We start from the raw sequence: 25,984 nt of genomic DNA, 5'->3' as shown, positions 1-25,984 counted from the left end.
CACAGTAAAAACAAGATTTTTTTCTTTTGTAAATAAAAAAGATTTAACCTAATTTTTTTTAACAAGTTTGTGCTTTTGTGTCGATATGATCCTGACTGACAAAGGCCATAGACTCCTCAGGAGTGTTCACATTTAAACAATTGCGTTTAAACTTTGCATTGCTGTGCTCTTGCTATAACTGTTTGATTTGAACACCAGTTGTTATTATTTGCCTGTATTTTTTGTGTGTTTACTTGTTTGTGTGTTTTAGTTTTTTGCTGTTATTGAAGAAAATGCTGCTGCTGTAACAACGAAATTTCCCCGTTGTGGGATGAATAAAATATAATCTAATCTAATTAACTTTGGTCAACAACATTCACCTTATTTGCATTCATTACTTTGGTAATCTCATTACTAGATAAAAACCCAATAACTATATTTGAAAATTGTTAAATTTTGATTAATTCTGAAGAGCTAAAGTTGGAAACTCAAATACTATATTAGTTTGGTGATAGTCTATATTTAAATTTTGTCCACAAATTCCCTTATTATGTATTACATAACACCCTCCTGCTCCGGAAATAATCACTAGAATTGTTCGAGTAATGATTTTTTGCCTTTTAAAAATTAAACTAGATTTTTATTTTTAACATAACTTGAAGCTGAATGCTACAGACAGGGTATGGAAAGTTATAAAGTATTGAGGCAAGTCGTAAAGTACTGAGAGATGATGAACTACTGAATTGTGGGATTTGTTAAATATAACAAACAAAACAAAAAAGAATATTGCAAGCCTTATCCTTTAAAGGCCACCTCAGTTAACACCATGGAGATGAAAGACCATCCCTTTCCTGCAAGTGGCATTTTGTTGATACGCAGAGTTTTAACTCTCTATATGACCATTTCCCATCTTACACTAAAGTGATAGCATAAATATTACGAATATTTAAGAGTTTTGTCTAAATGTGTTTTGTCCTTGTGCATGACCAATGCATGTCTTTGCATCATACCCAATAAGTCACACACATACATATATGTATACAAATTCTCAAAGCCGGGTCATCTTCAGAATCTTTAGCTCTAAATTCATCTCATTTTTCACCTCCTTCTCTGCACTCATTGCAGGGTTATCATACACCTCTTTGTTGGTATTTCCCACTGATTCTTTATCTCCGGGTTCTTCATCATCGGCAGAAATTTGGCAGCATTTGCAGCAGCAACAGCATTTGGCAGTGATCACACCAACCACTTTGTCCCATGGAGCCATGGAGTGGGCCCACAGAGGGAGGAAGTCCCAGGATCGCAGTACTGCAGGCAGACACCCGGGTTTTCGTTTCTGCAGTATGTTGATCACTATGATGATGATCAATATGACAATGAGAGGTGCACCCACGCCGACCAGTACCTGCCAGCCAGCCAATGACAAGCTGAAGATGGCGAGCGGTAGAATGAAAAAGAAAAAGATGATGTAGATGGCAGCAAACCAGCGGTAGGAGGCGGTGATGTTCCCCAGGCTTTTTGCCAGCCGTATAGGGATGCGGGTGAAGGGGATTGGATACCACAGAATAATGCCAGAAATGTTGAACAGGAAGTGCACAAGGGCAATCTGGAAACAACATCAACAAACTTTATTGATATGCTTCAGTCATTCTTTTTTTTCTTTTTTTAAACTATCAAAAATATATATTTTACAAAAAATGTTATTTAATAAAACATTTTGGTAACACTTATTTTAAAAGTCTGTAATTTACTAATAATTTCATTTAAAGTTTTGTGCAAAGAACTATGTAATATGTAGTCCTATGCTGTGCTATATTTGGTATTAGATAATTATAGGTAAATTGGAAACAGTATTTAATTGCTATGCATCCAACTATTTATTCGTTTAATTAATTTTTAGTGTACAGCAGACCAGTTAAACATGTACAAAAAGGTACAGTACATCTTCCAATAGCCCAACACTTTTCATTACATCTCCTAAGGGCAAATATGTTTAGAATATTTGTAAAATTATAAATTAGGAAAATAACAGGCTTCCTCCCCCTGATAGTTATCATATCCCAACAATGAAATTCAAATGAAACCTTAAAAACTCAATGTGGTATATGTGTGTGCAAGTTCTTTGAATTACTGACCTGTAGAGCATTCGCAAGTGTATCTCCAGGACTTGCCATAGCCGCCAGGATAGCTGTGGTGGTTGTGCCAATATTTGAACCCAGAGACAATGGGTATGCTCTTTCTATGCTGATGACACCAATACCTATTCAAAAAAATAAGACGTTTACCATCACTACCATCACTTCCTTCTTGTTTTAGCAGGAAATCAGTTGCATTTATCAGCTTTAAAAAAAAAAGAACGTATAGTGTTTGTGCTCCCTAGATCCCTCTCCAATGTATTCAACCTATCATTGTTAAAGAAACAGTGTTTTTACATTGTTTTACTACCTAACAAGTCAAGCGAGAGAAGAATAAGACAAAGAAACTTTAAGAAAAGCACGTTTTGGGTACAAAATGGTATATGGATTTTTTTGAATGAATGAAATGGATGGATAGAAGGATGGATGAAAGATCGACCTTACCAACAAGTGGAGTAATAGCAGAAGTGAAAACCGAACTGCTCTGCACAATGAAAGTCATTCCAGCTCCCACTAAAATGGCAATGTAACCGGTGACCCAGCAAAATGGAAAAGGGAAATCTGCACACACAAACAAGACATAAAACAATTGTGCACTAACCAACGCAAACACATTCAAATAATGGCATATGAGTATACAGGGAGCAGTGCTGCTCACCGGTGTTAAGGATCTTCTTGATGACTGCAGCCACTTGTCCCTTCAGCATGGAGTTGAGCAGCTTGACAATCAGGATCAGGCAGGAGCAGAGCACCAGCAGAGAAAGAGCCAGCAGGATCAGACCCACTGCAAGGTCAGGCAGATTCACACTAACAAAGAGATGCTTACCTGTTGGCCACACACACACACACACACACACACACACACACACACACACACACACACACACACACACACACACACACATAAAAGTTCTGCAGAAATGACCCATCATGGATACGTATCACTTCTACAGTTTCTGGCCACATTGGTGCAGAAGAACTCCCCAGCAACCTTAAAAGAACACACATTCAAATTTAATATCACTTAATAAAGTTGTTATGGTTGAAGTTTTGCTGAACTCACTATTTTGTTTTGCTTCTGCTGTCGGAAATGGGGTCAATACATATGCAACATGTAAAATCTGAAATATTTAACTAAAACAAACTAAAATGTTCAAGGGGGATGTTACCAAAACTGCTTAGGTAAAACACTTTAGCCATGTCATGTGAAATGAGGCGATGTATATTATGGTGAGAATATTATACATTTACAGATTACAGTTCTTGCATTCACAAAAGAATAAATATTGTGAAAACTGTGCTTACATTTCTGGACATTGTACGTTTCAGAAATGTTCTTCAGTGTGAAGGTGTAGTTGCCATCGACCCAGCAGAGTGATGGAGACGTGCAGTTCTCTGGACCAGGAACTGTGACGTTCATTAAGGTCTGAAACAGTAGCAGTTTGACAATAAAGATTTTAATTACCTGGATGTTTTCAAATGTTTGGTACGTAGCTGACATGTTTTGTTCTTACTGTGTTGGTAAAGGTTTTGCACCATGTCTTGATGAGACTCTTATTCCTGGCTTCTGGATCTCCTGTGGCAATCCCATTTATGACAGACTTATCCAACTAAGTTGGAGGGAAAGAGAACCACAAAAAAACAGCTTATCTCTCTGATACACATGGTGAGTTCTTTAGTAAGAGTAAAACACAATTCCAAACACAGATTTTTTTTTAATACTGCTACATGGTTCACATTTCTACCAATGTATTGTTTGATCCAAAGTAACTGTGGAAGTTTAGCAGTGGCCCATATATATAACACTAACAATTGCAGAGTAGCTACTGTGTCAGCCCAACTACCGTTGCAGCATGTTCACCATCTGTCTTGTGCTAAGGGACAAACTAAAGAGCGTAATAGTTTACAATCAGTTAACCACACAGTTAGTGCTGCTAAAAGAGACGCCTATCTACCCAGAGGTGGTCATTTCATACACATGCTGGTGATGGACCGATTGACTCTCATTTTTAGTGAAAGGTTCAACAGACTGAACCCAGGACTGACAGCCAATATAGTTGTACTTGCTGGAAATGAGTTACTTAAAACCCCAGCTTTCATATTTCTTTTATTCAGTGCAAATGTTTCTTCCACCAATGAATGGATAAATGGGTATCACAATACTTTCTTCACAGATGAGTCAAATGTGCATTTAAAACAGTGATGCATTAAGCAGTTCTTCTACATTATGTTACTTTAGAATGTTATTCTGATCTTTTGTAAAACTATATATATATGTATACAATTTTATTTGGATCTTGCATGTTTTAACAAGCTTTCGCCAACTGAGGCTCCTTACATCAAAATGACCAGAAATTGAAATTTACTTTGGATTGTAGTGTGTCAGCTACATTTCTAAATATTATGGTGTGAAAGTTTCATCAAATTATGTAAGAGGTGTCCCATGGAGTTTTCTTATGAGCAAACAAAATTACAATTTTACAAAAAAAGGAATTTCCTTCCACTTAAAACAACTTCAAAGCTTTTTATCATATTTTTAATTTCCCATCTAAATGCTAGTTAGTTCCTCCCTGCCTTTGATGACCCATTGCTATGTTTCTTGAGACGTTATCACCACCAACTGTCACAGAGTATTGTGAAATATATAATCAGTGTATAATTAAAATAGAACAATGCTCTGTAGAGTTGCTAGAGCTAAAAAACTCCACACAATAGCTAAATTAAATTTTACCTGTATGATTGACTCAGTAAGAACATCAGTGATCACATTTAGCAAGTCCGGGGCCTCTCCACTCTCAATTTGGAAAGAATCAATGATGAGCTTGGTGACCTTGAACAAATAACCAGTGGCGACCTCCAGAGGCAGCAGCACCAGCACAGAGAGCCAGTTGAAGAAGTCGTGCACAGTGGCCCCTGCAAAAGCCCTGGGTACATTATGAGAGGAGGTAGATAAATGCGAAGTAAAATGACCTTTGATCTTGTTAATGGGAGCTTCATATTGTCAGATTCCTGGAAAAAGTAATCTAGTCAATAAGCAGGTTAACTGTTTATATAGTAATATCAATTTACACATTTGGTGATTTTGTTATTTTTCAGAGAAACGTGAGGTTCATAAATTATGAATGAATGTTAAATATGGAAAATTTGTAATTTTTTTTGATAAAGGAAAGGATTTTATTTCGTATATTAGATTGAAGATGTAATTGGTTGTAAATGTGTGTTTTCTTAGTTCATCAAAAGCTGGCGTTTTGGGTATGTTGTACTGAACATGTTTTCCACAGACTGTTAAAAAAATGTTTGTGTAACTTAAAGAGAAAGGAAGTCAATGGAAACAATCCATCAAACACAAAATTATTACCTGCGAAAGGTGTTGCGGTCACCAGCCTGCGTCATGGCAACTAGTGTGTTGGTGACAGAGGTGCCGATGTTGGTGCCCATGATAATAGGAACAGCCAACTGGACCGTCAGCACTGCAATAGCAAAACAGGTCATCTTCATCATCAGTTGTCCTCCACATCTCCAACATTACTATTGTTCATGCATTCGGTGCATGGAGCTGTATCTGTGTGTGTGTGTGTGTGTGTGTGTGTGTGTGTGTGTGTGTGTGTGTGTGTGTGTGTGTGTGTGTGTGTGTGTGTGTGTGTGTGTGTGTGAGCCTGTACTCACATCCAGAGGATACCATGCTGACAACTATGGAGGAGGAGGTGGATGAGCTCTGGACCAGCAGAGTGACAAGAACACCAATGACCAGACCAGCCAGAGGGTTGGACAGAACTGTGTTGTCCTGTAAGATGTCACCTGCTGCTTTACCTGTTCAAGGTAAGCAGAATGTGCATATTCAAAAACATGTTTTTCCCCCTTTAATCAAGTATGCGGTGGAGAGACAGAATATAAATCATGGAACTGTTGTGCTTTTTCACGTGTAGTGTAAGATAAAGCGGGTGCATATTAATACTGTTGTGGACATTTATGCCAGTCTCCCTGTCAATGCCTCTTGTGTGTTTTGTCTGTGTCAGACATCATTCTTGCTGTTGTGTTTTGATTGTGTCTCCCTCCTTCCCATGTCTTTTTTCTTTGTTTTGGTCTGAAACATTTGATTGCAAGGAAGGTTTGTGGAAAAGGTGCACTGTGCCTTCTTCAGTATGTGTAGTGCACTTTCTGTATATTGTCATCTGGACCATTGTTTTGCACTTTTGCTTATTTGTTTCAATACTTTTTTTTTAATGATTGAAAATAAATATTGTTATAGACATTGACATTAGATAAAAGCACATTCATGAATAATACAATCAATGACGGCTCACTGTAAAACCAACAAAGCCATCGTTAATGTTATTTAAAAACTACTTTTCCTCTTATGACAATACAAATGTCTGCTGTAAAAAAGGCCAATACAGCATGCTTGTGAGTTTGTGGGTCATCATTACACCTGAATGTGGCTCAGTCAAGTGTTATTGTGTATACCTCCAACAAGCTGGAAAGCGGAGCTGAGGATGTCGAGAGAACAGATGAACATGTAGAGAAAACCCAGCAGAAGGATGAACTTCCCCACCGACACCAACACTCTCAACACTTTCCCTTTGGTATCCAGAGCTGAAATAGAGACAAGACATGAATGGGATTAAACACACAATGAAAAAAGGGTATTAATATTGTTAATATTGTTTTCTTTAAAGATTTATCCAATGTTAAGGGGCCTTTTTCACAGCAGACATTTTCATTTATCAAAACAGGAAAAACACAGGTGTGATTAATACCATTAAAGGTCCCATGACATGTTGTTTTTTGGATGCTGTAATACAGGCCTTAGTGGTCCCCTAACACTGCATTGGTGTTTCTTTCCAGAAATTCAGCGTTGGTGCAGAATTACAGACCAGTCCCACTATGAGCTTTCCTTAGGACATGCCATTCCTGAGTCTGTAGCTATTGAAGGGGGGGGGGGAGCAAAGTGGAGGGGGTGGTGTGGCCCTAACCTTGCTTCTTATAACCTCATAAGGAACAAGATTCCAGATCGGCCCATCTGAGCTTTTATTTTCTTAAACGCAGAGCAGGATACCCAGGGCTTGGTTTACACCTATCGCCATTTCTAGCCATAGGGGCACCTTAAGCAGGCTGGGGGAACTCATATTAATGTCAAACAACGTCATCAAGTGAAATTTTCATGCCATGAGACCTCTAACAATGTCTCTGTTAATCCCGCACATTAATCCAGCCTGAAAAGTAGTCAGACCCTGGAACTGGTAAAGCTAAATGGAGCGCAGCCCTTTTATTAGTAGCATCTGTAGTTTTTCTTGTGTGACACATCAAAATATCTGCTATTTCACAGCCTGCAGATTTGAGAGTCAAAGGAAACATTCTGTGCCTACAGTATGTTGGCACAGACTCAGCTGTCTGTCTCATCCATTGCTAATTACAACCTCAATGCTTTATAAATAACCAGATCAATTACACTAATTTGTTGTCGGTTTAATGAAACAATGATGTCTTGGGAGCTAAGCCAACTGGAGTGCTTTTTTGAGAAGTATTAACTGCCTTTGAAAGTTTAGATATTTTATTGTTAAACAACATCAAATTAGATTAGATTAAATATGGCTTTTTGACACTTATCAACAGAAAAAAAACTTTTTAATATCAAGAGGATAACTTAAATCTACAAAGTTATCTGAATTAAAGCTGTGGTAGGCAATTTATCTTTGGTGGCTTTGGGCAAAGACCCAATAATAACCGTTTATTCTATATCCATGACGTTCCATTTCTCCTTACGGTTGGGTGTCCGTTACCTTTAACTTTCTTTGTGTTGGCATTTTAAACTCTGATCAATTTCCGAGGAATATGGTTAACTGCTCCTCAGATCTCTGCAGGGTAAATTGAGAAAGTGAGCTAGACCATCTGTTAAATCTGAGTTTTCTGTTGCACAGCTAAAACAACCGTTGAATGTACACATGTTCCACCAGAACAAGTTCCTTCCCAAGGCTATTTTGTTGCGGCACCAGGGCTCCGTGCGGTGCCAAGACGATTGTAATTGGTTTAAAGATGTGCCATTAAACCAGAGCACGTTTTTAGTCTAGCATGAAAACTAGACTTCTGCAACTCTTATTGGCTCTGTTTTCAGGCTGTATATAATTTAGCCCGTAATTGAAGACTTTTACCAATCACAGGTAATTTCAGAGAGCAATGGAGCGTTCCTATCAGCTGTCTGTGTGACAGAAACGAGAGTGGGAAAGCTGCAGGAAGACGTCTCATTCTGGCGCTTGTTTGCATTCTACCCACTGCAGCTTTAATTACAAATATAAAAATAAACGTTTGCATAGGTATATAGTTCAGCAAAATCAATTAAATCTACTATGACATGAAGGTTTTAGATGTTAAAAAATCAAAATTTCCAATGGGGGTGACTGTGATATAGGCAGGGTAAGAAGGATTTACTCCAGACTTGTTAAACTATATATAAGAGAGAGGGATGAATGTATTAATATGTACAGCTATGCACTTGTTTATTTGACTGCACAAAAACAGTGGACTTGAAAGCTACTGGGTGGTAATGTTATGTGACAATGTTATATGGGACACTTCTACAGTATATGTTATCCATCAGTAGGCATGCAAATGTATTACTCACTGACCATGTACATCTAATCAGGACACATGTATTCCTTTAAAATTACAAGGATGTTACAACACTGTTGTCCTAGTAATAATGTTGCATCACAAGTATTCACCTGACCATGGGACCCCTGTGTCCTTCAGCTCTGGCATGTCCCATGGGTCTGCATCCTCCTGCGCCTCCTCAATCAGAGTCACAGTTGAGTGTGCAGGGCTCGCTTTTCCCTCTAAGACAGACAAAAAGCCTTGATACATTAACAGTCCTTTTTGTACAACTTTACACATTACATGTAACTGTACATCAATAGCCTTCTGTTGCTCTTCATAGGCTACAAAAAATACCTTTGCTTTTTTTTTCATGACTATCATTGTGGTCTTCCATGCCATTTTTTTGAGCAGCCATTGGCTAAAAACAAAGAAAAAGGAAAACAGTATGTAAGGATTTAATTCCAAAATGCTATATATTTATTCTGGAAATGCTTCTTAAATTGTATTTGTCACCAAGAAAACCAAGAGATAAGAGTTAAATCAAATATGCCAACCTGAACATGTATCACATACATCATGATGGTGGTTGGCACCATATTATGTCAGAACTTTGACAGAAATCAATTGTATTGGATCCTTTAACTGTTGGCCCAGTCTGTCTAAATATGTGCCACCAAAATCACCACTTCAGTTCTGCACCCACGCAGGTATGTACGCATGCGCACGCACGCACGCACACAGGGTATGGATCTTATCATTACATGGGCGAGCTGCAGTCAAATTCCATTCACAGTATGACACAGAAAGAAAGCTACCAGCTAAATCAATAATAAAAAAGTGTTACACTTTGACTTAGATATGTCTTATCAGTTTGTTATTTGAATGTATTCATTTAATATTTACACAATTATCCTTTAAATATGTGTAATAACATTATAACGTATTATTCTCTTTTCTGTGTAATTTACTAAAGTCTAGTTTTCTACACTTACTTATGTCTATAATATTAATAATACACAATTTTTGTTGAACGTTGTTGTTTTGTTGTTTTGTTTCAGTTGTCCAAAGTTTCCAAGCTAAATCTTAATGTGTTATGTCATCCAATAAAACAATTCCATAATAATATTAATACAATGTCTCTAGCAGTCTTTGTGTATATATTGATGGTGACATTTCCAGAATTCTCGCTGAATAAGTGTCTTGCTCAAAATGTCTGTTTTACTACTAGAAAGTAAAATTGGAGGGCTGGCCTATTTAGTAAACAATGTAACAAATCTTACATATTAGTAGAGTGACGTAAAAACAATGAAATTGGTAACTAAATAAATACTTCATTAATATTCCAAGGTTTTCTGCAGTAATATAGCATTCAGATCAATAGAAACCATTCTTGCCCTTACCTGTGGCAGGTGTAGTGTGTCCATGTTTCTTGTGTCTGCGCTGAGCTCACCTGGGCTTCAGGTTTAGAAGTGCTTCATCCACGCAGGTGGAGTGAAAGGTTGGGGGAGGTGGGGGCGGGGGGGTCCGTGGAGGGCAGAGGGGAGTGTGATGTGCAGCTTTCACATCACCAGGGACACTTCCGTCTCATAGATAAGATGAACACACCTTTCAAACCTTGATTAGTCTTACCTGACACTGTTGTTATCTTTGTAAATTGTGTTGCAATCCAACTCACTTTGTTCCTGATAACGATCTTGAGATGGTGGTGTCTACCTTCACCTGCTGTTGTTAACCTGTATACTTTTCCTAAATATCTCACTGCCTGAGATTCATATAAGGTTCTTTGGTTTGTTTGATCATTTTGCAAATGTGTCCATTCATCCGAGATCAAAATTCCTGTATTGCCTCAACAAAAGTACTTCACATGCCTCAAATTGATGATAGCTCTTGCCGGTGGATCCATTTGAGAGGAGTGGTGAGAGAGAATGGCTCTCGTGGCAAAGGTTTATCCCACTAACAGATAGACCACATGGGGAGGGGGAGGGGGTGGTTGGGGGTGAGTTTGTCTATGTGGCTATGTTCTATTTTTGGCACAGAATAAGAATCTATTGATTCTCTTAATACAGCTACCCATTGTTCAATACTTTGACATACCAATGACCTGATCCTGAGGTGTTGAATTTCCATGAAAGTTGGGACCTGATAATATTAGGTGAGGTGACGTCCTCTTTGACAATTTCTATCCGTCTTTTTCTTAGGGGTGCACACATTTACTAACTGTCACCACCACTGCACAGACGAATACACAGATGTCCTTTGTTAAACTTTATTTATCCGGGGCTTGTTTGAATGAATACTTAAATTTCAACAAAAAAAATACACTTAGATCCCAGACTATTAGGTAGAGATGGCCAAATGAAGCTTTGTGAGCCCACTAGATTGCGCTCTCTCAGGGCTCAGGAAAAAAACACACTGGTTCACAAAGCTTCATTTGGCCATCACTACTATTAGGTACATTTAAACTAATGCAGTTTAATACATCAGTTAGTTACAGAGTGTTTGTTATTTGGTGGAAAAATATGTAATGACATATATAAACATATGTCAGTATATAATATAACTCGATATAATTCAACTGAAACCACAAACAACAGTCTCCCTAATTACCATAAAGTTGAATCAACACTGTTCAGTGCACAATAATGAACACCAATCATTGTAGAGTAAAATGAGTTTTGCTCTAGGGCTTCCTAGCATGATATGTTGCCAGTAGCCCAGATCCTTGATGTTCTACTGCTGGGATCACTCCGGTGCCGCAGGAAACTCCCCCAGATGCATGTATTTTTAGTTTCCTTCCGCTTTATTTGTGTAGGAATTTTAAACTCCTCTTAAACTGTTAACTGCTCCTCAGATCTATGCACGGTAAATTGAAAAGGTTAATTAGAACTATCCTTCCAATCTCAGTTTTCTACCACACAACTATTTAGTGCCACCCATGTGATTGGTTTAAAGAAATGCCAATAAACTAGAGTACATTTTTCTCCCATCCCAGAACGCTGTGTGGACTAGCCACACCTTCCTTTGCTCCGCAGTGTGTGGATGGTCCGGCAAAGCAAGACTATGTTGCCAGTGAAACTAAATGAATAACTGGGACAACAAAGGAAAAGACTACATCTCTTATTTTAGTTTTATCAATAAACGTTAGCCTATTGATTATTATCCAGTCACTCTTCTCCCCTCTATCTCTTCCTCACTAGACCTGCTCTGGATAAAAACGTGTATTCTTTTCAGTACTAGCATCAAAGATTTTGTATTTGCGTTATGCAGCCACATACTTATAAGAAGCAATTAAAGTCTTCTTTGCCAAAAAAGTGCGCGAGTGCAACATCATCATCTAGGCCCTGTACAATGACGTGACATAACTAATGTATTCTTGTTTGCAACTCATTGGCGTTATTCAGCTGCGTTACACATGCATTTCTGGACTAAAATGAACAGGAACTGTAGCAAATACTATGTGGACACTGCTTACATAAAGTAAATCACACATTACAGCAGCACAGCAACAGGCTATGAAAATATAAAAAAATATATTTAGTTAAATTATTCATGAAGGGAAACATTTGAGTTGGCTTAATTGATAGCAGCATGAATGAGAAGCACTCAGCAGTTTTATCAGAATCTAAAAATCCAAAAAGGTCCAAGGAAAAAAGAAAACCAAAAACAGGAACACAGGCACTAGTAAGACTCACACTGACTGGAACACACAAAATGATCTGACAAGAGACAAAGGGAACACAGGTCAAATACAAGAAGTAATGAGCAAAAGAGGAACAGATGATAACAGGTGAATCACATCATCGCTGGTGACAATCACAAAAGCGGGAAACACAAGGCAAGTAGTAAAACTAGACAAGACTAGACAGAGGAACAGACTATCAAAATAAAACAGGAAACAGAATATACAAATACCAGACAGGCATGACACACACAACACAAGACCAGGGAGGACAATAGAACACAAGGAGACAAGACACAATAGAGACACTAACAGAAAAGAAGGCACAGACAACAAAGCAATATATCAAAATCATAACACTGTGTAAATATTTTTACAAAAGAAGTCTGTTGTGCAATTCCCGCAGTCATAATGTGTGTAACACCAATTGTCTTTGTGAATGAATGACGTATCATAAATAAATATTCTTCCTTAAAATAAGATGTGGTGTAATAGAGTAGACCTATACTCATAAGCAACCCTTTAGGTGTCTTAAAAGTGAATAATAATTGCAATATACTTAACAATATATCAAAGTAGTGTTATATATAGTATATGTGTAGTTTTTATAATGCGCACACAATGTAAAGTAGCAATGCTATCAAATAATAAAACTGGAAAAGTATACTACAATAATAAAGCACATATTTTTACAATAAAAAAAGAAAACAATTGAATAGTAAAGTATTATTATATTGTATAATGATAAAACGAATATAATTCAATTCAATATAGTGTTGAAACGTTACTACTACTAGTAGGCCTACTAGTACTGCTACTCTGTATTGTCATTTTATATACCATAAAGTCAGTCGTCACATTATTATGCTATTATTTAAACAACCACTAGAGGGCGTACGTAAATGGAAATTAACTTTCAAAATAAAAGACCCAGTTTAAATTTTGATTGTCTAATTTATGCACTCTTTTAGGATTTGGTACACTAGTGAAACAGTAATGTTTGATTATTTTATTAAATGAATTTCCCAGCGTATTGTTATAAAAGCACCATTGTCACTTCAGCTAACGTACAAATAGCAACTTTTAAAATTTTACTTCCGGGTCATGTCCGTGCTATAATGACATTGTGCCCGACAGTAAACAAGTCAGACCCCCGAGTGGCTTACAGATGGTTATTTTATAAGCTTTGAAGTTTAAATTAGCACTGACATTGCCAGTAACATGACGTCCACCACTACAGGTTTTACAGAGGAGCGACAGCAGAGAGGAGCACAGGTAAACACCCATTATCAAACAGGATGCTAACTTATTAGCTGGCTAGCATGAACTCTGGATGAACTGCAGATTCTAGTCTCGTCTGCTGTTTAAATCTCATTAGTCTTTTTCTGTATAGTAGGACTGTCTGTGTGGCTTGCAAACAGTTCTAGTGCTAACTAACTACATTGAAGTTAACGCTGGTGTTTATGCGTGTGTTAATCTGCAGGCTCCAGTGGGCATGGAGTACATACCCACAGAAGAGGAGAAGAGGGTATTTAGAGAGTGCAATCAGGAGAGTTTTTGGTACAGGTGTAAGTTTCTGTCTTTCACATATAGGTCAGATTCTTGGTTTTATGTTGTGTAAAAACCACAGCATAGCTGTCTATGCCATACCCGGTAACAAATGTCTATGTTATTCACCAACTGTGCTTCCTTCACAGCGGTGCCCTTCTCTGTGGTCAGTGTGGCTATCACTCAAGCCCTGGTTGCCAAAGGTAATACTATGCATAATGTAGAGAAGTCAGCAATAAAACTGTGAAATACATACATTTATACACATAAATACATCTTTAACTTAACATTGACCTTGTTTATTTGCAGGGATTCTGTCAGCATCTCCAAGATTTGGATCTCTACCCAAAGTGGCCTGTAAGTTCCTAAATGTTTAATATAGGAGATGACACACTCAGTTGCCTCATATTAACAAGTGGAATTAACATTAAAAAACATATCTTACTATAATGCAATAACGTTTAACAACAACAAAAACTACAGCCAAGACCATGACGTTGAATCTCTGTAAAACAGTTTTTTATAATTATTATTAAGGTATTGTATTTGATTAGATGTAGCTACTAAACTGGCAGGTGAGAGTATATGTTGTCATTAATGTGATGTGAGACTAGACATTCCCTTGCTGCATTACATTTAAGTAATGCAAACTTCTAAATCCAATTTGCCATTCTAGGTGTGTGAACAGTCAATCCCAATATCTGTTTAGCTACAGTTTCATATTCACATCTCTAACAATACTTTTTTCAGGGATCAATTGCCACTAGTTGAAATTAAATATTATGTGAAAGAGCAAACAGTCATGGTTTTGTCTCATAGTTGTTTCAGGGGTATTCAATAGTTAAAAAATGATATATTTGAGTTTGTCTCTCCAGTTGCTGGCTTTTGTGGCTACCTGGCGGGGAAAATGTCGTACATGAAAACATGCCAGGAGAAGTTCAAGAGGTTGGAGAACTCCCCTCTGGGAGAGGCCCTGAGACAGCGGACAGGACTGCCTCAAAAATTGTAAGTACCTCACATACTTGATTGTGATACTATATGTTTTTATCCACCAACTAGTCCTTGACTATTTTTTCTGTTTTCCACCTCAGTTCCAAGGCTCCCCAGTCAGAGCTGAGTGACCCAGACTCCCCGACATTTGACACCATGTTCCAGGCAGCAGAAGCCCCCGGCCAGACGCCCACCAACACCAGAGAACAAGGATTTGGCTACAATTCAGAGTCACCCGTGCCAATGGGCAAAGCAGAGGACTTCAGCGTTCCAGGTGCCACAGAAAGCTACTGTATACATTATGCAATGTAATAATGGCAATCTTTCAATGTAAAAATGACCATCAAGCAGTGTCTCAGGCCCAGCACTCAGCGTAAACCAACAATTTTGTACAATAACCAATTACAAATTTTGAATATAATTCGAATAGAAAAAAAAAAAATCCCATTAATATGCTGAAATTACTATTCAGATGTGATTTTTCTTTTTTATAAATAGGTTGGCTAAAATGAGCTAATCTCAGTCTTATGTCACATCTGATGAAACTGCTCTATATACTTATTTAAGGATTAGACATGGGTATGAATTTCCAGCAATAAGTGTTTTTCTTTTAGTAAGCATGGGACATTGAATCCGTATATATGTAGATATGTAACATTATTCCAGCATTTAACTTATGAAATAAGAGTAAAAATGATAATAATAAGAAGAATAAAAATGTACCAAATGTTACACCAAATTTAACTAAATATTGCACATTTGATTAATCACAGTCTTCACTGTTAGCTAATTGCATTCTTTCAAATCGCAATTTAGATTTGAAAATGATTAATCCTTCAGCACCCAATGCTTACTGTGGGTGCCAGAACTAAGCTCATTCTAGTACTTTACCATTTCAACAAATCTGTTCTATTATGGAATCTGCTACAAATTCTCCAATGTAAGTAAGTAACTTTTCTGTCGTTATAACCCTACTTGGCTCTATTCCCTACGCCTTCAGTGGAAGATGAAGAGCCCAGGAGGAAGGCCATCCTCTACGAGGACCTGAGGCTCAAGAACAGAGAGAACTACGAAGTCACACTCACTCAGAAGACCGAGACTCTGCTCAAAACATCACCTGAGAATGAGCCAGGCAGACCCAAGAAAGACGGTAAGCTTCTACTGCAGAGATATGTAAAACCCTTGCTGGGTTAGGAAAAGTCAAATGGTTGATATCCCAAGTACATCCTTTTGCCTTTAAATGAATGGAAACCTTTTTTTTTATGAAAAACTGACTCTCTATTATGTTACAGTGAAGAAGAACATCTATGGAGATGCCTGGGAGGAGTGAGTCCTTATTTGAAATTAAGGTTTACTCTGTATGCTGGCAGCCCTGATACTGTGACCATTTTGTTCCAGTGTGATTCATGTGTCATTGAGTTGTACTGTTTCTAATATACACGTCTTTGAAAAAAAGTCAATTAAACCAAAGTACCTGAGGAATATAACCATCTCTCTCTCTCTCTCTGTCCTTTGACATTATTTGTAAAATAGTATGCTCATTTTTCATATTACATTTAATAACAAAAAGAAAAATAATATGGACGCTGTTTTACTGCTGTTATGCATGCAAGATAGGGCTGGTTGGACTCTTTTTGTGTTCACTCATAACGAGATAAGACATGACATAAGCACAACTAAATCTCAGTGCATTCCTTTGTTTTTTTGTGGAAGAGTTGTTTTTTGCTAGTCAAAAATAGAAGCATTGGTTTTAGGGGCATGTATTCCAGCCAGATTGATTGAAAAACTGAAAAGAACTTAAGCTATTGAAGGGCAAAAAAAGTGATTAAAGTCAATGTTTTCATCCCTTTGCAACATTTAATTTGTTATCCTGCCCATGCTTTAAACTAAACATAGGCCAGGATGTGTACACATGTTCAAAAGATTGGCATGTGTTAAATGAGACTGTTTTGCACAAATGTTTATTTCTAGAAATGTGTAAGAAATAGTAGAACGGTATTTAAATTGAAGTACAAAATGTAATTTAATTGTACAGCCAGGGAGAGTCCACACATACTGTAGAAGCCTACTTTAAAATCAGCTTAATGTGTCCAAGCGTTTGAAGAGATGCCGCAGGTGCTCACGTGTTAAACAGGGAAATATATTGCAGCACTGCTAGAATAATCAGAATACCTTATTCTGATAAGCCTCATCTGCATGGTCTAAGTGCTGTAAGGCAATCAAATAATGACTATAATTGACCAAGATGATTAAGACCATGACTATGGCTGTGGTTGCAACTTTGGCCAAAACTCTGCTCTGAACAGTGTCCGTGATTTAGCTCAAATGTATGTGCAGAGCCATGTTCATGAGGATGGAGAGGTGGTGCGGGACTAATATGAGCACTGGTCGAATTCTGCCAGCCTTCGTAACTACTGGCCACCGTATTGGGACTGTTAATGGGAGACAATGGAGCGTAAGCCTGGACCGGGTAGGACCCTGGTGTTGGATTGATAAGTGGAAGCAGTGTCTTCCTCCTCTGCTCCGTGGAAGCAGGGACAAACTTAACACCCCTGATGCTCCTCAACAACCTAAAAGGCATCATCTTCTCCAGAGTGCCAGACCTGGCTTCAGACATGTCCAGAAAGGAAAACCATCCTTTCCCTTTCATCCATCCGACCAGGATGCCAATAATGTTGCAGGGGAGCACACTGCGAGGAATGAGGGCGGTGGTGATTATGAGGAGCACCCAAGGGAGAGCCATGGTGGGAAAACTGACTCCACACAGGAATCCTTTAGTCATTTTGGTGTGCATGGTAGTTAGAGCCACAGATGCCAGGACCACAGGAACCAACCCCTCGGCTTGACTCTGGCTGCCTTCCTCTTGCAAAAGATCCAGGAAGCTGTAAAACAAGCCCGTGGTGGTCGACAGCAGGAAGAACAAGAACAGGAAGCGAACGGTGCCAACACCTTTCTCCAAACTTCCACTGAGAAACACCAGGGCTGCAATGTTCAGGAGAAGCTGAGCGGAAGTTTTGTGGTAAAAGGGATACGCCAAAAGCTTGTGGATGTGTCCATTTTGAAAAACAGTGGCACCAATACTAAAGACCCCCTGAGTGAAGTTGAAATATGTTTCGATGCCAAACAAAACACACGATAAAATTATCAGTGTTAGAATTCCGCTGGTGAGGACAGGAACCAGTTCTTTGACAATTTGAACGATCATTTTAAAGTAGTCAGTCCGTATCATTTTGCAGAAAAACTAAGTATATCCACGGCGACAAAACAAATACAAAACGTTACCTGTGGTCTCTACACGATTCCCTAAACAGGAAGTAACGTTACTGTCATTTTAAGATTGCTTTGAGCCGGTGTCTACTGGAAACTCATCGGGCTGATGTAGCTAGGCCGTGGTAGATAACTTAGCGAAAGCTTTACGGACATCGATTAACTTATTGACGGCAACAATGTATTACGACCATTCAGTCGCGGATCCAAGTAGTGAGACGACGCTGAACTTAGCTTCCGGTCATAGACCATTAATATTACCAGGCATTGTTTTCGCAGCAGCCGATTCGACAGTTAGCTACAGACAGCATTTTGCATTCTACAAAAAAATCCTTCAGTGCATACCATTTTTATTTAATATTTGAATTTTTAACTTAGTAAGTATTACAACTATATTAATAAACAGAAACAAATTACATTTTTTGTTAATTGAATTTCATGAAAAATAACGTAGCACGTATGTGCCTCTTCCGGTGACGTACCGTTACTGCGGCGGATGTTGATGTTTTGTTTCAGAGAGGTGGCAGAACGATGTGAACTGAATCGTTTTCGGGACGGGTTGATATTTTTCGTGGTTGTCTTCGCGGTTATATTTGTACGCTTTTCTCTGTAAGGCTCCCTGTTGTTCGGCATCGTGTCTGTCCCGGGAAGCGCGAGACCCAGTCGTGCGATGATGGAGGACTTTGATGAGATCTACGAAGAGGAGGAGGAAGAGGAAGAGGAGGACGAGGACAGGGCCGCGGAGGAGCAGCTCCTCAAGTACGCTCCGGACCCGGTGGTGGTGCGAGGGTCCGGCCACGTCACCGTGTAAGCTACTGGCGACACGCACGGGCACCAAGAGAGGAGTTTACCAATACCGTTAAACCAACAGCAGCCGCGGCCTCAGTGGATAACTGGCTGCTAGCTAGGTTAGCACCCGCTGGTGACCTAGCGTAGCCAGCAAGCTACTAAATTAGCAGCAAGCTAACTCTGGCGAGGAGTGGCTGAGTAGATTGATCTTTCGTTTTAGCTGAATTAACCTTAGGTACATGACCTAGCTAATACATGAGTATATTTTTATGTATGTGCCACGTAACGTTAGTGTGATATGCTGGTGTGTTTGCTATTTTAATGTCCAGACAATTTGTCCCCGTTATTTGTTACAATATTTCGGGACTTGAACACAGAATCAGACTCGTTTTGTACAGAGCCTGTCAGTAGGTTTAAAGGGTAACGTACCGATTTGGCTACACCGTGCACAGAAATTGGTACTTCTACCCTGGAAATAAGTAGCAATCGTGCATTAATTTGATATTGACTCATTTTGCGTACTCTGAAATTACTAAATTGTACCCTTTGTAACGTTATGACAGGCAAAGTAACTCCAACAAAATGTTAAGGGCAGGGCCTTCTCCGTTGTTGCCCCCTCCCTCTGAAACTCTGTCCAACAACACCTCAGACTTTCCACATCACCTGCTAATTTCAAAACATTTAAAACTCATCTCTTTAAAGCTGTTTTCAATCTTTAACCAAACTAGCTATTTTCATTTGTTTCTATTTTGTTTTGCTTCACCGTTTTTTCACCGAAGTCTGGGACTGTGCCTAGGCAGTGGCAGACTGGGGTGGTGGTTCTCTTCTTTAAAAAGGGGGACCAGAAGGTGTGTGCCAGTTACAGGGGTATCACACTTCTCAGCCTCCCTGTTAAAGTCTACTCCAATTTGGTGGAAAGGAGGGTTTGACTGATTGTCGAACCTCGTGTTGAAGAGGAAAAATGCGGATTCCGCCCTGGTCGTGAAACAACAGATCAGATCTTTACTCTCGCAATGATCCTGAAGGGAGCTTGGGAGTATGCCCAACCATTCTACGTGTGTTTTGTGGATCTGGAGAAGGCGTATGTCTGGGTCCCCCGGGAGATACTGTGGACGGTGCTGCAGGAGTAAGGGGTAAGGGGGACCCTTCTTAGGGCCATCCAATCTCTGTATGACCAAAGCAAAAGCTGTGTCTGGCTACTTGGCAGTAAGTTAGACCCGTTTCCGGTGAAGGTTGGCCTCCGCCAGGGCTACGCTTTGTCGCCAATCCTGTTTGTTGTATTTCTGGATAGGACATCAAGGCAAAGTCTGGCTGGGGTAGAGGTTGCAGTTTGGTGGGCTGGGGATGTCATTGCTGCTTTTTTGCAGATGATATAGTTGTGATGGCATCATCGGCCTGTGACTTTCAGCACTCACTGGATCGGTTCACAGCCGAGTGTGAAGCGGCTGGAATGAGGATCAGCACCTCTAAATCTGAGGCCGTGGTTCTCTGCAGAATACTTATGGAGTGCCCTCTTCAGGTAGACAATAGATCGGGAGATTGGTCGTAAAATCGGCGCAGCGGGTGCAGTATTACATTCCATTTCTCACACCATTGTGACGAAAAGAGCTGAGTCGGAAGACAAAGTTCTCGATCTACCTGTCAGTTTTCGTTCCTACCCTCACCTATGGTCATGAAGGCTGGGTTGTGACCGTGAGAACGAGATCCAGGGTACAAGCGGCCAAGATGTGTTTCCTCAGGAGGGCGGCTGGCGTCTCCTTTAGAGATAGGGTGAGAAGCACAGTCATTCGTGAGGAGCTCTTAGTGGAGTTGCTGCTCCTTCTCGTCGAAAGGAGCCTGTTGAGGTGGTTCGGGCATCTGGTAAGGATGCCTCCTGGGCGCCTCCCTAGGGAGGTGTTCTAGGCACCTCCAGCAGGGAGGAGGCTTCGGGGAAGACTCGGGACTAGGTGGAGGGATAATATCTCCGACCTGGCTGGGAAGGCCTCGGGATCCCCCAGTTGGAGCTGGTTGATGTGGCTCGGGAAAGGGAAGTTTGGGATCCCCTACTGGAGCTGCTGCCCCTATGACCCAATACCGGATAAGCGGACGAAGATGGATGGATGTGTTTCAATATTATAATAATATGTCTGTGTTATGGGGCTCCCTATAAAAAAATAAGATCTCAGGAGGTTTATCCCAATCTATATTAAATTTGTAATACTTACACACAATACCTGCTAGACTCAGCAGTTATAACTTTGGATAATCAGAAATTTGTGGTAGATCTGTTGCCACATGGCAAACGTTTGTTTATCTAAGCCAATTATCCAAACACAGTGTATGTCTGCTTATGTGTAACAGTCTATATTCCCTTTCCTCCACAGCTTTGGGCTTAGTAACAAATTTGAGTCAGAATTTCCTTCAGCACTTACAGGAAAGGTGAGTGTGCATTGTTCAATAATGCATATGGACTATGGCAAAATTACATTCTCATATTTGCATCACTACAATAATTACCTTATATTCAAGCCACGAGCCGACATACAATACATATATTTTTATTATTTTTATATTAAAATGGCTAACTTTTTTGTAGTGTAGTATGTTGTATTCTCTCTGTTCCAACCTACTATCTCAGAACATTAAATGTTACTATTTTAACTATGCCATGTATGTGCTCTTCCTCAGGTGGCACCAGAGGAATTCAAAGCCAGTATCAACCGTGTAAACAGCTGCCTGAGGAAGACGCTGCCAGTGAATGTGCGGTGGCTCCTGTGTGGCTGCCTCTGCTGCTGTTGCACATTGGGCTTCAGTTTGTGGCCTGTCATCTGTCTCAGCAAGAGGGTAAGATTTCCATCCATGTTGCATTTACAACGTTACAGTGAATCCAAATCATTAAGCAATTCAGAAAAAGGATAATGTGTTAATTTTTGGGGGTTGAAAAGAATCCCATCTAATGTCACTGTTGCCTTCCAGACAAGAAGATCTATAGAGAAACTTCTGGAGTGGGAGAACAGCAGACTTTACCACAAGGTGAGCATGAGTGGATATGTGTGTATTAATTGTGTACCTTGTTAGGACATGGCATAAAAATATCTGATCTCTATTGCACTCTGTTTTCAGTTGTGTTTGCATTGGATACTAAGCAAAAGGAAGTGTGAAACCAACAACATGATGGAATATGTAAGTATCTGTTGGTTGTGAGATGATGATTATAAACAATACAGTAAAGTAGGTTTGAGTAGTTGATTGCTAAGTTTGAAGGCTTATCAGACACCAACATGCTTTTGTCATACTATGAGGAGATGACAATTTTACAACAGGAAATGTATCATGGCTAGGGCTGCACGATTATGGCCAAAATGATAATCACGATTATTTTGATCAATATTGTGATCACGATGAATTATTTTATTTGTTGATTTTAACCAAAACAAATTTTATTGTCGCATAGGCTATTTATAACTGCTTTCACATCCATATTATGCTACATTCTTCTTATGTTGAAGTTTTATGTTGTATAGACATATAGCTGCAACACATGTAAATGAAAATATGCTATCTGAAATAAATAGCGTAGGATATATATATGTTTTTTTAAATGTATCTCTGAGAAAGCTCCTTCACTTGTTTTCAACAATAACTGATTAAAAGAACTAGGGAGAGAAAGGCAGTGCTACTCACAGAGAGACGGCTGACTCATTTTGAATGTGTCCAGCACGGGTCGAATGGCGGGTCAGCAGAGATACACACGTGGTGTGTATGAAATGTCTGTATCGTCACTGCGCTGCATTTTTATGAACTATAATATTTTGGCCGTGGGTCACATCTCTGGCCCAGGTCCAGCAGCTCCATCTCACACTCTATTACTCTACAAACGGAAGTTAGTTGCATTCAACAACTTCTTCTGTGTTATTTGCCGTGGCGGCCGCGATAGAAGAGTTACCAGCGGAAACACTGGTACAAATACAGGTTTGCCTCTCATGCTTAACAATAAACAGCTGTGTTAGTAACAATTAAAACTGTGGACATATGTCAGAAGTGTAAAGCGGCGCCGCTTTGTGGCGGGGCTGTGCGGAGAGTAAGAGGAGAGAGAGTAGAGGAAAGCTCCAACACAGGCACGGCTTTACAGAAGAAATGGGTTGGTGCTTCCTAGAGGAAAAATATTACTCGCGCCCTAGAGCCCTGTGAGCTAACTGATGCTAACTAGCACTGGTCAGTGCTGTTGCCTGAAAAACAACACAGACGGGACAAAATGTTGCGTTTACTAGTAAACCGGTAAACTTTGAGACCGAATTATAACCGACTGCTATCTGTGGAATTTTCCTCACTTTACTCTGTCCTGTGTAACTGTCTACATCTAGAAACTAAGCTGGGGGGTGGAGGGAACAACTCTGACTGGCTCATGAGCCGACAGTTGTTTACGGAGCGGTAGATTAGCTTTTCAAGAAAAAACGGACCGTTGTATGAAATAACGCATTTAATCGCTCCATCACGCAGATTTGATTGTCGGAAGTCAAAATCGTGATTGTGATTAAAATTTGATTAATTGTGCAGCCCTAATCATGGCTGCAATAATTTTGCCCTCAACAATTGCAAGGTTAATAGTAGAATTACAGTGGTCACATTACATAGTAATCTACGGAATAGAATGAAATGTGTGCTTGAATGTATTTCATTGTTTACACAGTGGCCTGCTAATTAAAGTTACATTGCATTGTTGTGAAATGTAAGCTAAGTTTAAGTGTATTAGTCTCTTTAAGAACTAGAAGGGCACTCAGAGATGCAGAACTTCGCCAAGGCATGTTCTATGTTACAATGTGAATGCAGTGTGACTTTTCCTAGTTGGGAACAAATATTTTCCAATTATTCCGGCACCACATGAATGCAGCACAAACACCCTACCTTGCAATATTAACAAAAGTGCAAAATAATTTGTCTATCTGTCCTGTAATTTGGCTTAAAAAATCAATGTGTTCTACTTTGGCTCATGCTACACCCTTCCCCCAAGTTTAACAACAAATCGGGCCAGTAGTTTTATACAAAATCCTGCTGACAACAAACGGACAAAAAACACTGAAAACATAACCTCCTTGGTAAAAAGTAAAGAATTAGCAGTAGGTGTTTTTCCACACTGTATTAATGTTGGTTTTGCCTTACACAATCAACGTAGGGTTGGGTGAAAATGCATACAGTCTTATCTTAATACTATCGTAGAAAGGCTGTTGCAAAATCCCTATAGCTTGAAATATCTGTATCAACTTGTAATTCTCTTTCTTTCTTATCTCCTGCAGGTAATCTTAATAGAGTTCTTGCCTAAGATCCCCATCTTCAGACCAGACTAGCCCTATTGCGGCTGATATTAAACCTCCACTGCTGCCCAGTTACGAACAACAATGGCTGTCAAGCTCCTGAATGAATACCCCAATCCATTTGTTTACAGGGTAGCATTGATCCTCCCTCTTTTCTCTTTAACCTGTTCTCCCAAACATACCTTCTCTTCACCCTTGTTTACAAACCCGGCATCCCAACACTTGTTTTTGGAGTGAATTCACCATTGAATAACGACCACGTTCATCGGGCGAGCTGGCACACTGTTAAGCCACGCTAACCTTCACCAGCCTGTGGGATGTTGGGAAAACCAGCCATGGGCAGCGTTAATGGATTTTGGATCTCGAGCTGGAGATTGGACTCTCAGATTGAGTTCTCGGAACTATGACTGGAATTTTGTCACTTGTATTTCCCCTAAACTAAGCACATGGCACAGTCAGACCATGAAAAAACAACAACAAAAAAAACACTTTCACGTGACAGTAGGTGATACTGTCACACCGCCAACTTCACCTGCAAAAAATACACCCCAGTGCTTTTGTAACAGTTAGTGTGGTGCTCTAGATCATTACTAGAGGCTGTGGAGGCAACATAACATCCAAAGGAACTCCAAAGGAACCTTTATCCAAATCAACTCCGTAGCGGACAGATTAGTCCTACAGAAGCATGTTGGGCCACAGCCAGAACAGCTGAACCCAAATGTCCCTCTTCTCATCAACTACCAAACATCCTCTCGCCTCCTTTTACATATCTGCACACTTCACTGTGCATCAGCCCTAACCCAGTGACAATCACACACCCGGATTGTACTCTCCGTAGTGTGAATGGGTCTTTATGCTTCCAGTTTACCTGGAACATTATGTTTTTAACATTATGTGTGTCAAGGTAATAGGCTGGCTGCCTAGCAACTGCACCTGAGTCGCAGTGGAACAAGTAAGCTGGAAAGGAAAGACACTAGTGATGAAGAACAAACACTTTTTTTAGTATTTCAAGTTTTGGTGAAAGAGAGGCAATCAATACTTCACTGTTGTATGTGTATCTTTCTGAGAGAGAGAGAGAGAGAGAGAGAGAGAGAGAACTATAAAGCAAATAAGTGACAAATCAGACACGAAGAGATACTTTGTAAAGCAGGGTTCTTCCTTTGACGCATTTCTTTTCCATAACAGATCTTTGTTGTAATTTAATTTAATATAAATGCATGACTGCGCATAGAATCTGTGCATTTGTGAAAGGGGCCTCAGTTGTTTGTTTTTTGCAAAGGTATGCCATGGTTACTTAATTTTTGTTTTTATGGTCATGTGTCAACACTAAAACACACAATCGCTTTGTCCTTAACACCTTCAAATGGCCTCTCTTCCATATCTGCTGACCTAGGCTTACTTGTATGAGTGTTCAAGTTAACGATGTGGCTTTTCTGAGAAAGTTACTCTGCTTTCAATATTATCTGACTCTTTACATTCAAAAGTCTGGAGTGACCAAGAACATTAGGTCCTTTTTTTTATTAGGTTAGGTAATAGCAGGGTTCTGTTTAATGAAGCAGGATTACTAAAGTTAGCTTAATAACTGCACTGAGTAAAACTAGACTACACCCACATAGGAAATGTGGACTTCAAGCTACACTAATCAGTGTTTTTATATTAACAATAACAAATGTAATTTGAAAGGGGTTACTTATTATAATGTACCTACCTACAGA

The 25,984-nt window shown here is 39.4% G+C and overlaps 4 protein-coding genes across 4 annotated transcripts; 2 read left to right on the top strand and 2 right to left on the bottom strand.

Moving 5' to 3' along the window:
• Positions 1-340: 340 nt before the first annotated feature.
• Positions 341-10,619, bottom strand: slc34a2a (solute carrier family 34 member 2a). Its single transcript, XM_034857291.1, has 13 exons — positions 10,106-10,619; positions 9,060-9,123; positions 8,834-8,944; positions 6,579-6,707; positions 5,781-5,924; positions 5,473-5,584; positions 4,846-5,038; positions 3,629-3,724; positions 3,420-3,540; positions 2,773-2,940; positions 2,559-2,675; positions 2,115-2,239; positions 341-1,585 (listed from the first exon to the last, which is right to left on the bottom strand). Exons 1-13 carry the CDS (start codon positions 10,127-10,129, stop codon positions 1,028-1,030), a joined length of 1,962 nt encoding a protein of 653 aa, XP_034713182.1. The 5' UTR covers positions 10,130-10,619; the 3' UTR covers positions 341-1,027.
• Positions 10,620-13,432: 2,813 nt separating this feature from the next.
• Positions 13,433-16,443, top strand: LOC117951562 (OCIA domain-containing protein 1). Its single transcript, XM_034883313.1, has 8 exons — positions 13,433-13,659; positions 13,868-13,952; positions 14,082-14,135; positions 14,242-14,289; positions 14,808-14,937; positions 15,024-15,196; positions 15,923-16,072; positions 16,215-16,443. The coding sequence occupies exons 1-8, from the start codon at positions 13,606-13,608 to the stop codon at positions 16,250-16,252; spliced, it is 732 nt and encodes a 243-aa protein (XP_034739204.1). The 5' UTR covers positions 13,433-13,605; the 3' UTR covers positions 16,253-16,443.
• A 347-nt stretch (positions 16,444-16,790) lies between these two features.
• On the bottom strand, positions 16,791-18,439 carry rhbdd2 (rhomboid domain containing 2). Its single transcript, XM_034883269.1, has one exon. The coding sequence runs from the start codon at positions 18,149-18,151 to the stop codon at positions 17,153-17,155; it is 999 nt and encodes a 332-aa protein (XP_034739160.1). The 5' UTR covers positions 18,152-18,439; the 3' UTR covers positions 16,791-17,152.
• A 216-nt stretch (positions 18,440-18,655) lies between these two features.
• On the top strand, positions 18,656-25,523 carry chic2 (cysteine-rich hydrophobic domain 2). Its single transcript, XM_034883303.1, has 6 exons — positions 18,656-18,996; positions 21,342-21,396; positions 21,646-21,801; positions 21,934-21,990; positions 22,081-22,140; positions 24,252-25,523. The coding sequence occupies exons 1-6, from the start codon at positions 18,860-18,862 to the stop codon at positions 24,300-24,302; spliced, it is 516 nt and encodes a 171-aa protein (XP_034739194.1). The 5' UTR covers positions 18,656-18,859; the 3' UTR covers positions 24,303-25,523.
• The last annotated feature ends 461 nt before the right edge of the window (positions 25,524-25,984 follow it).

This window comes from Etheostoma cragini, chromosome 2 (assembly GCF_013103735.1).
Source record: "Etheostoma cragini isolate CJK2018 chromosome 2, CSU_Ecrag_1.0, whole genome shotgun sequence".
Taxonomy (NCBI): domain Eukaryota; kingdom Metazoa; phylum Chordata; class Actinopteri; order Perciformes; family Percidae; genus Etheostoma; species Etheostoma cragini.
Note: the sequence above shows the minus strand (reverse complement) of the source record. Positions and strands in the feature narration are given on the sequence as shown.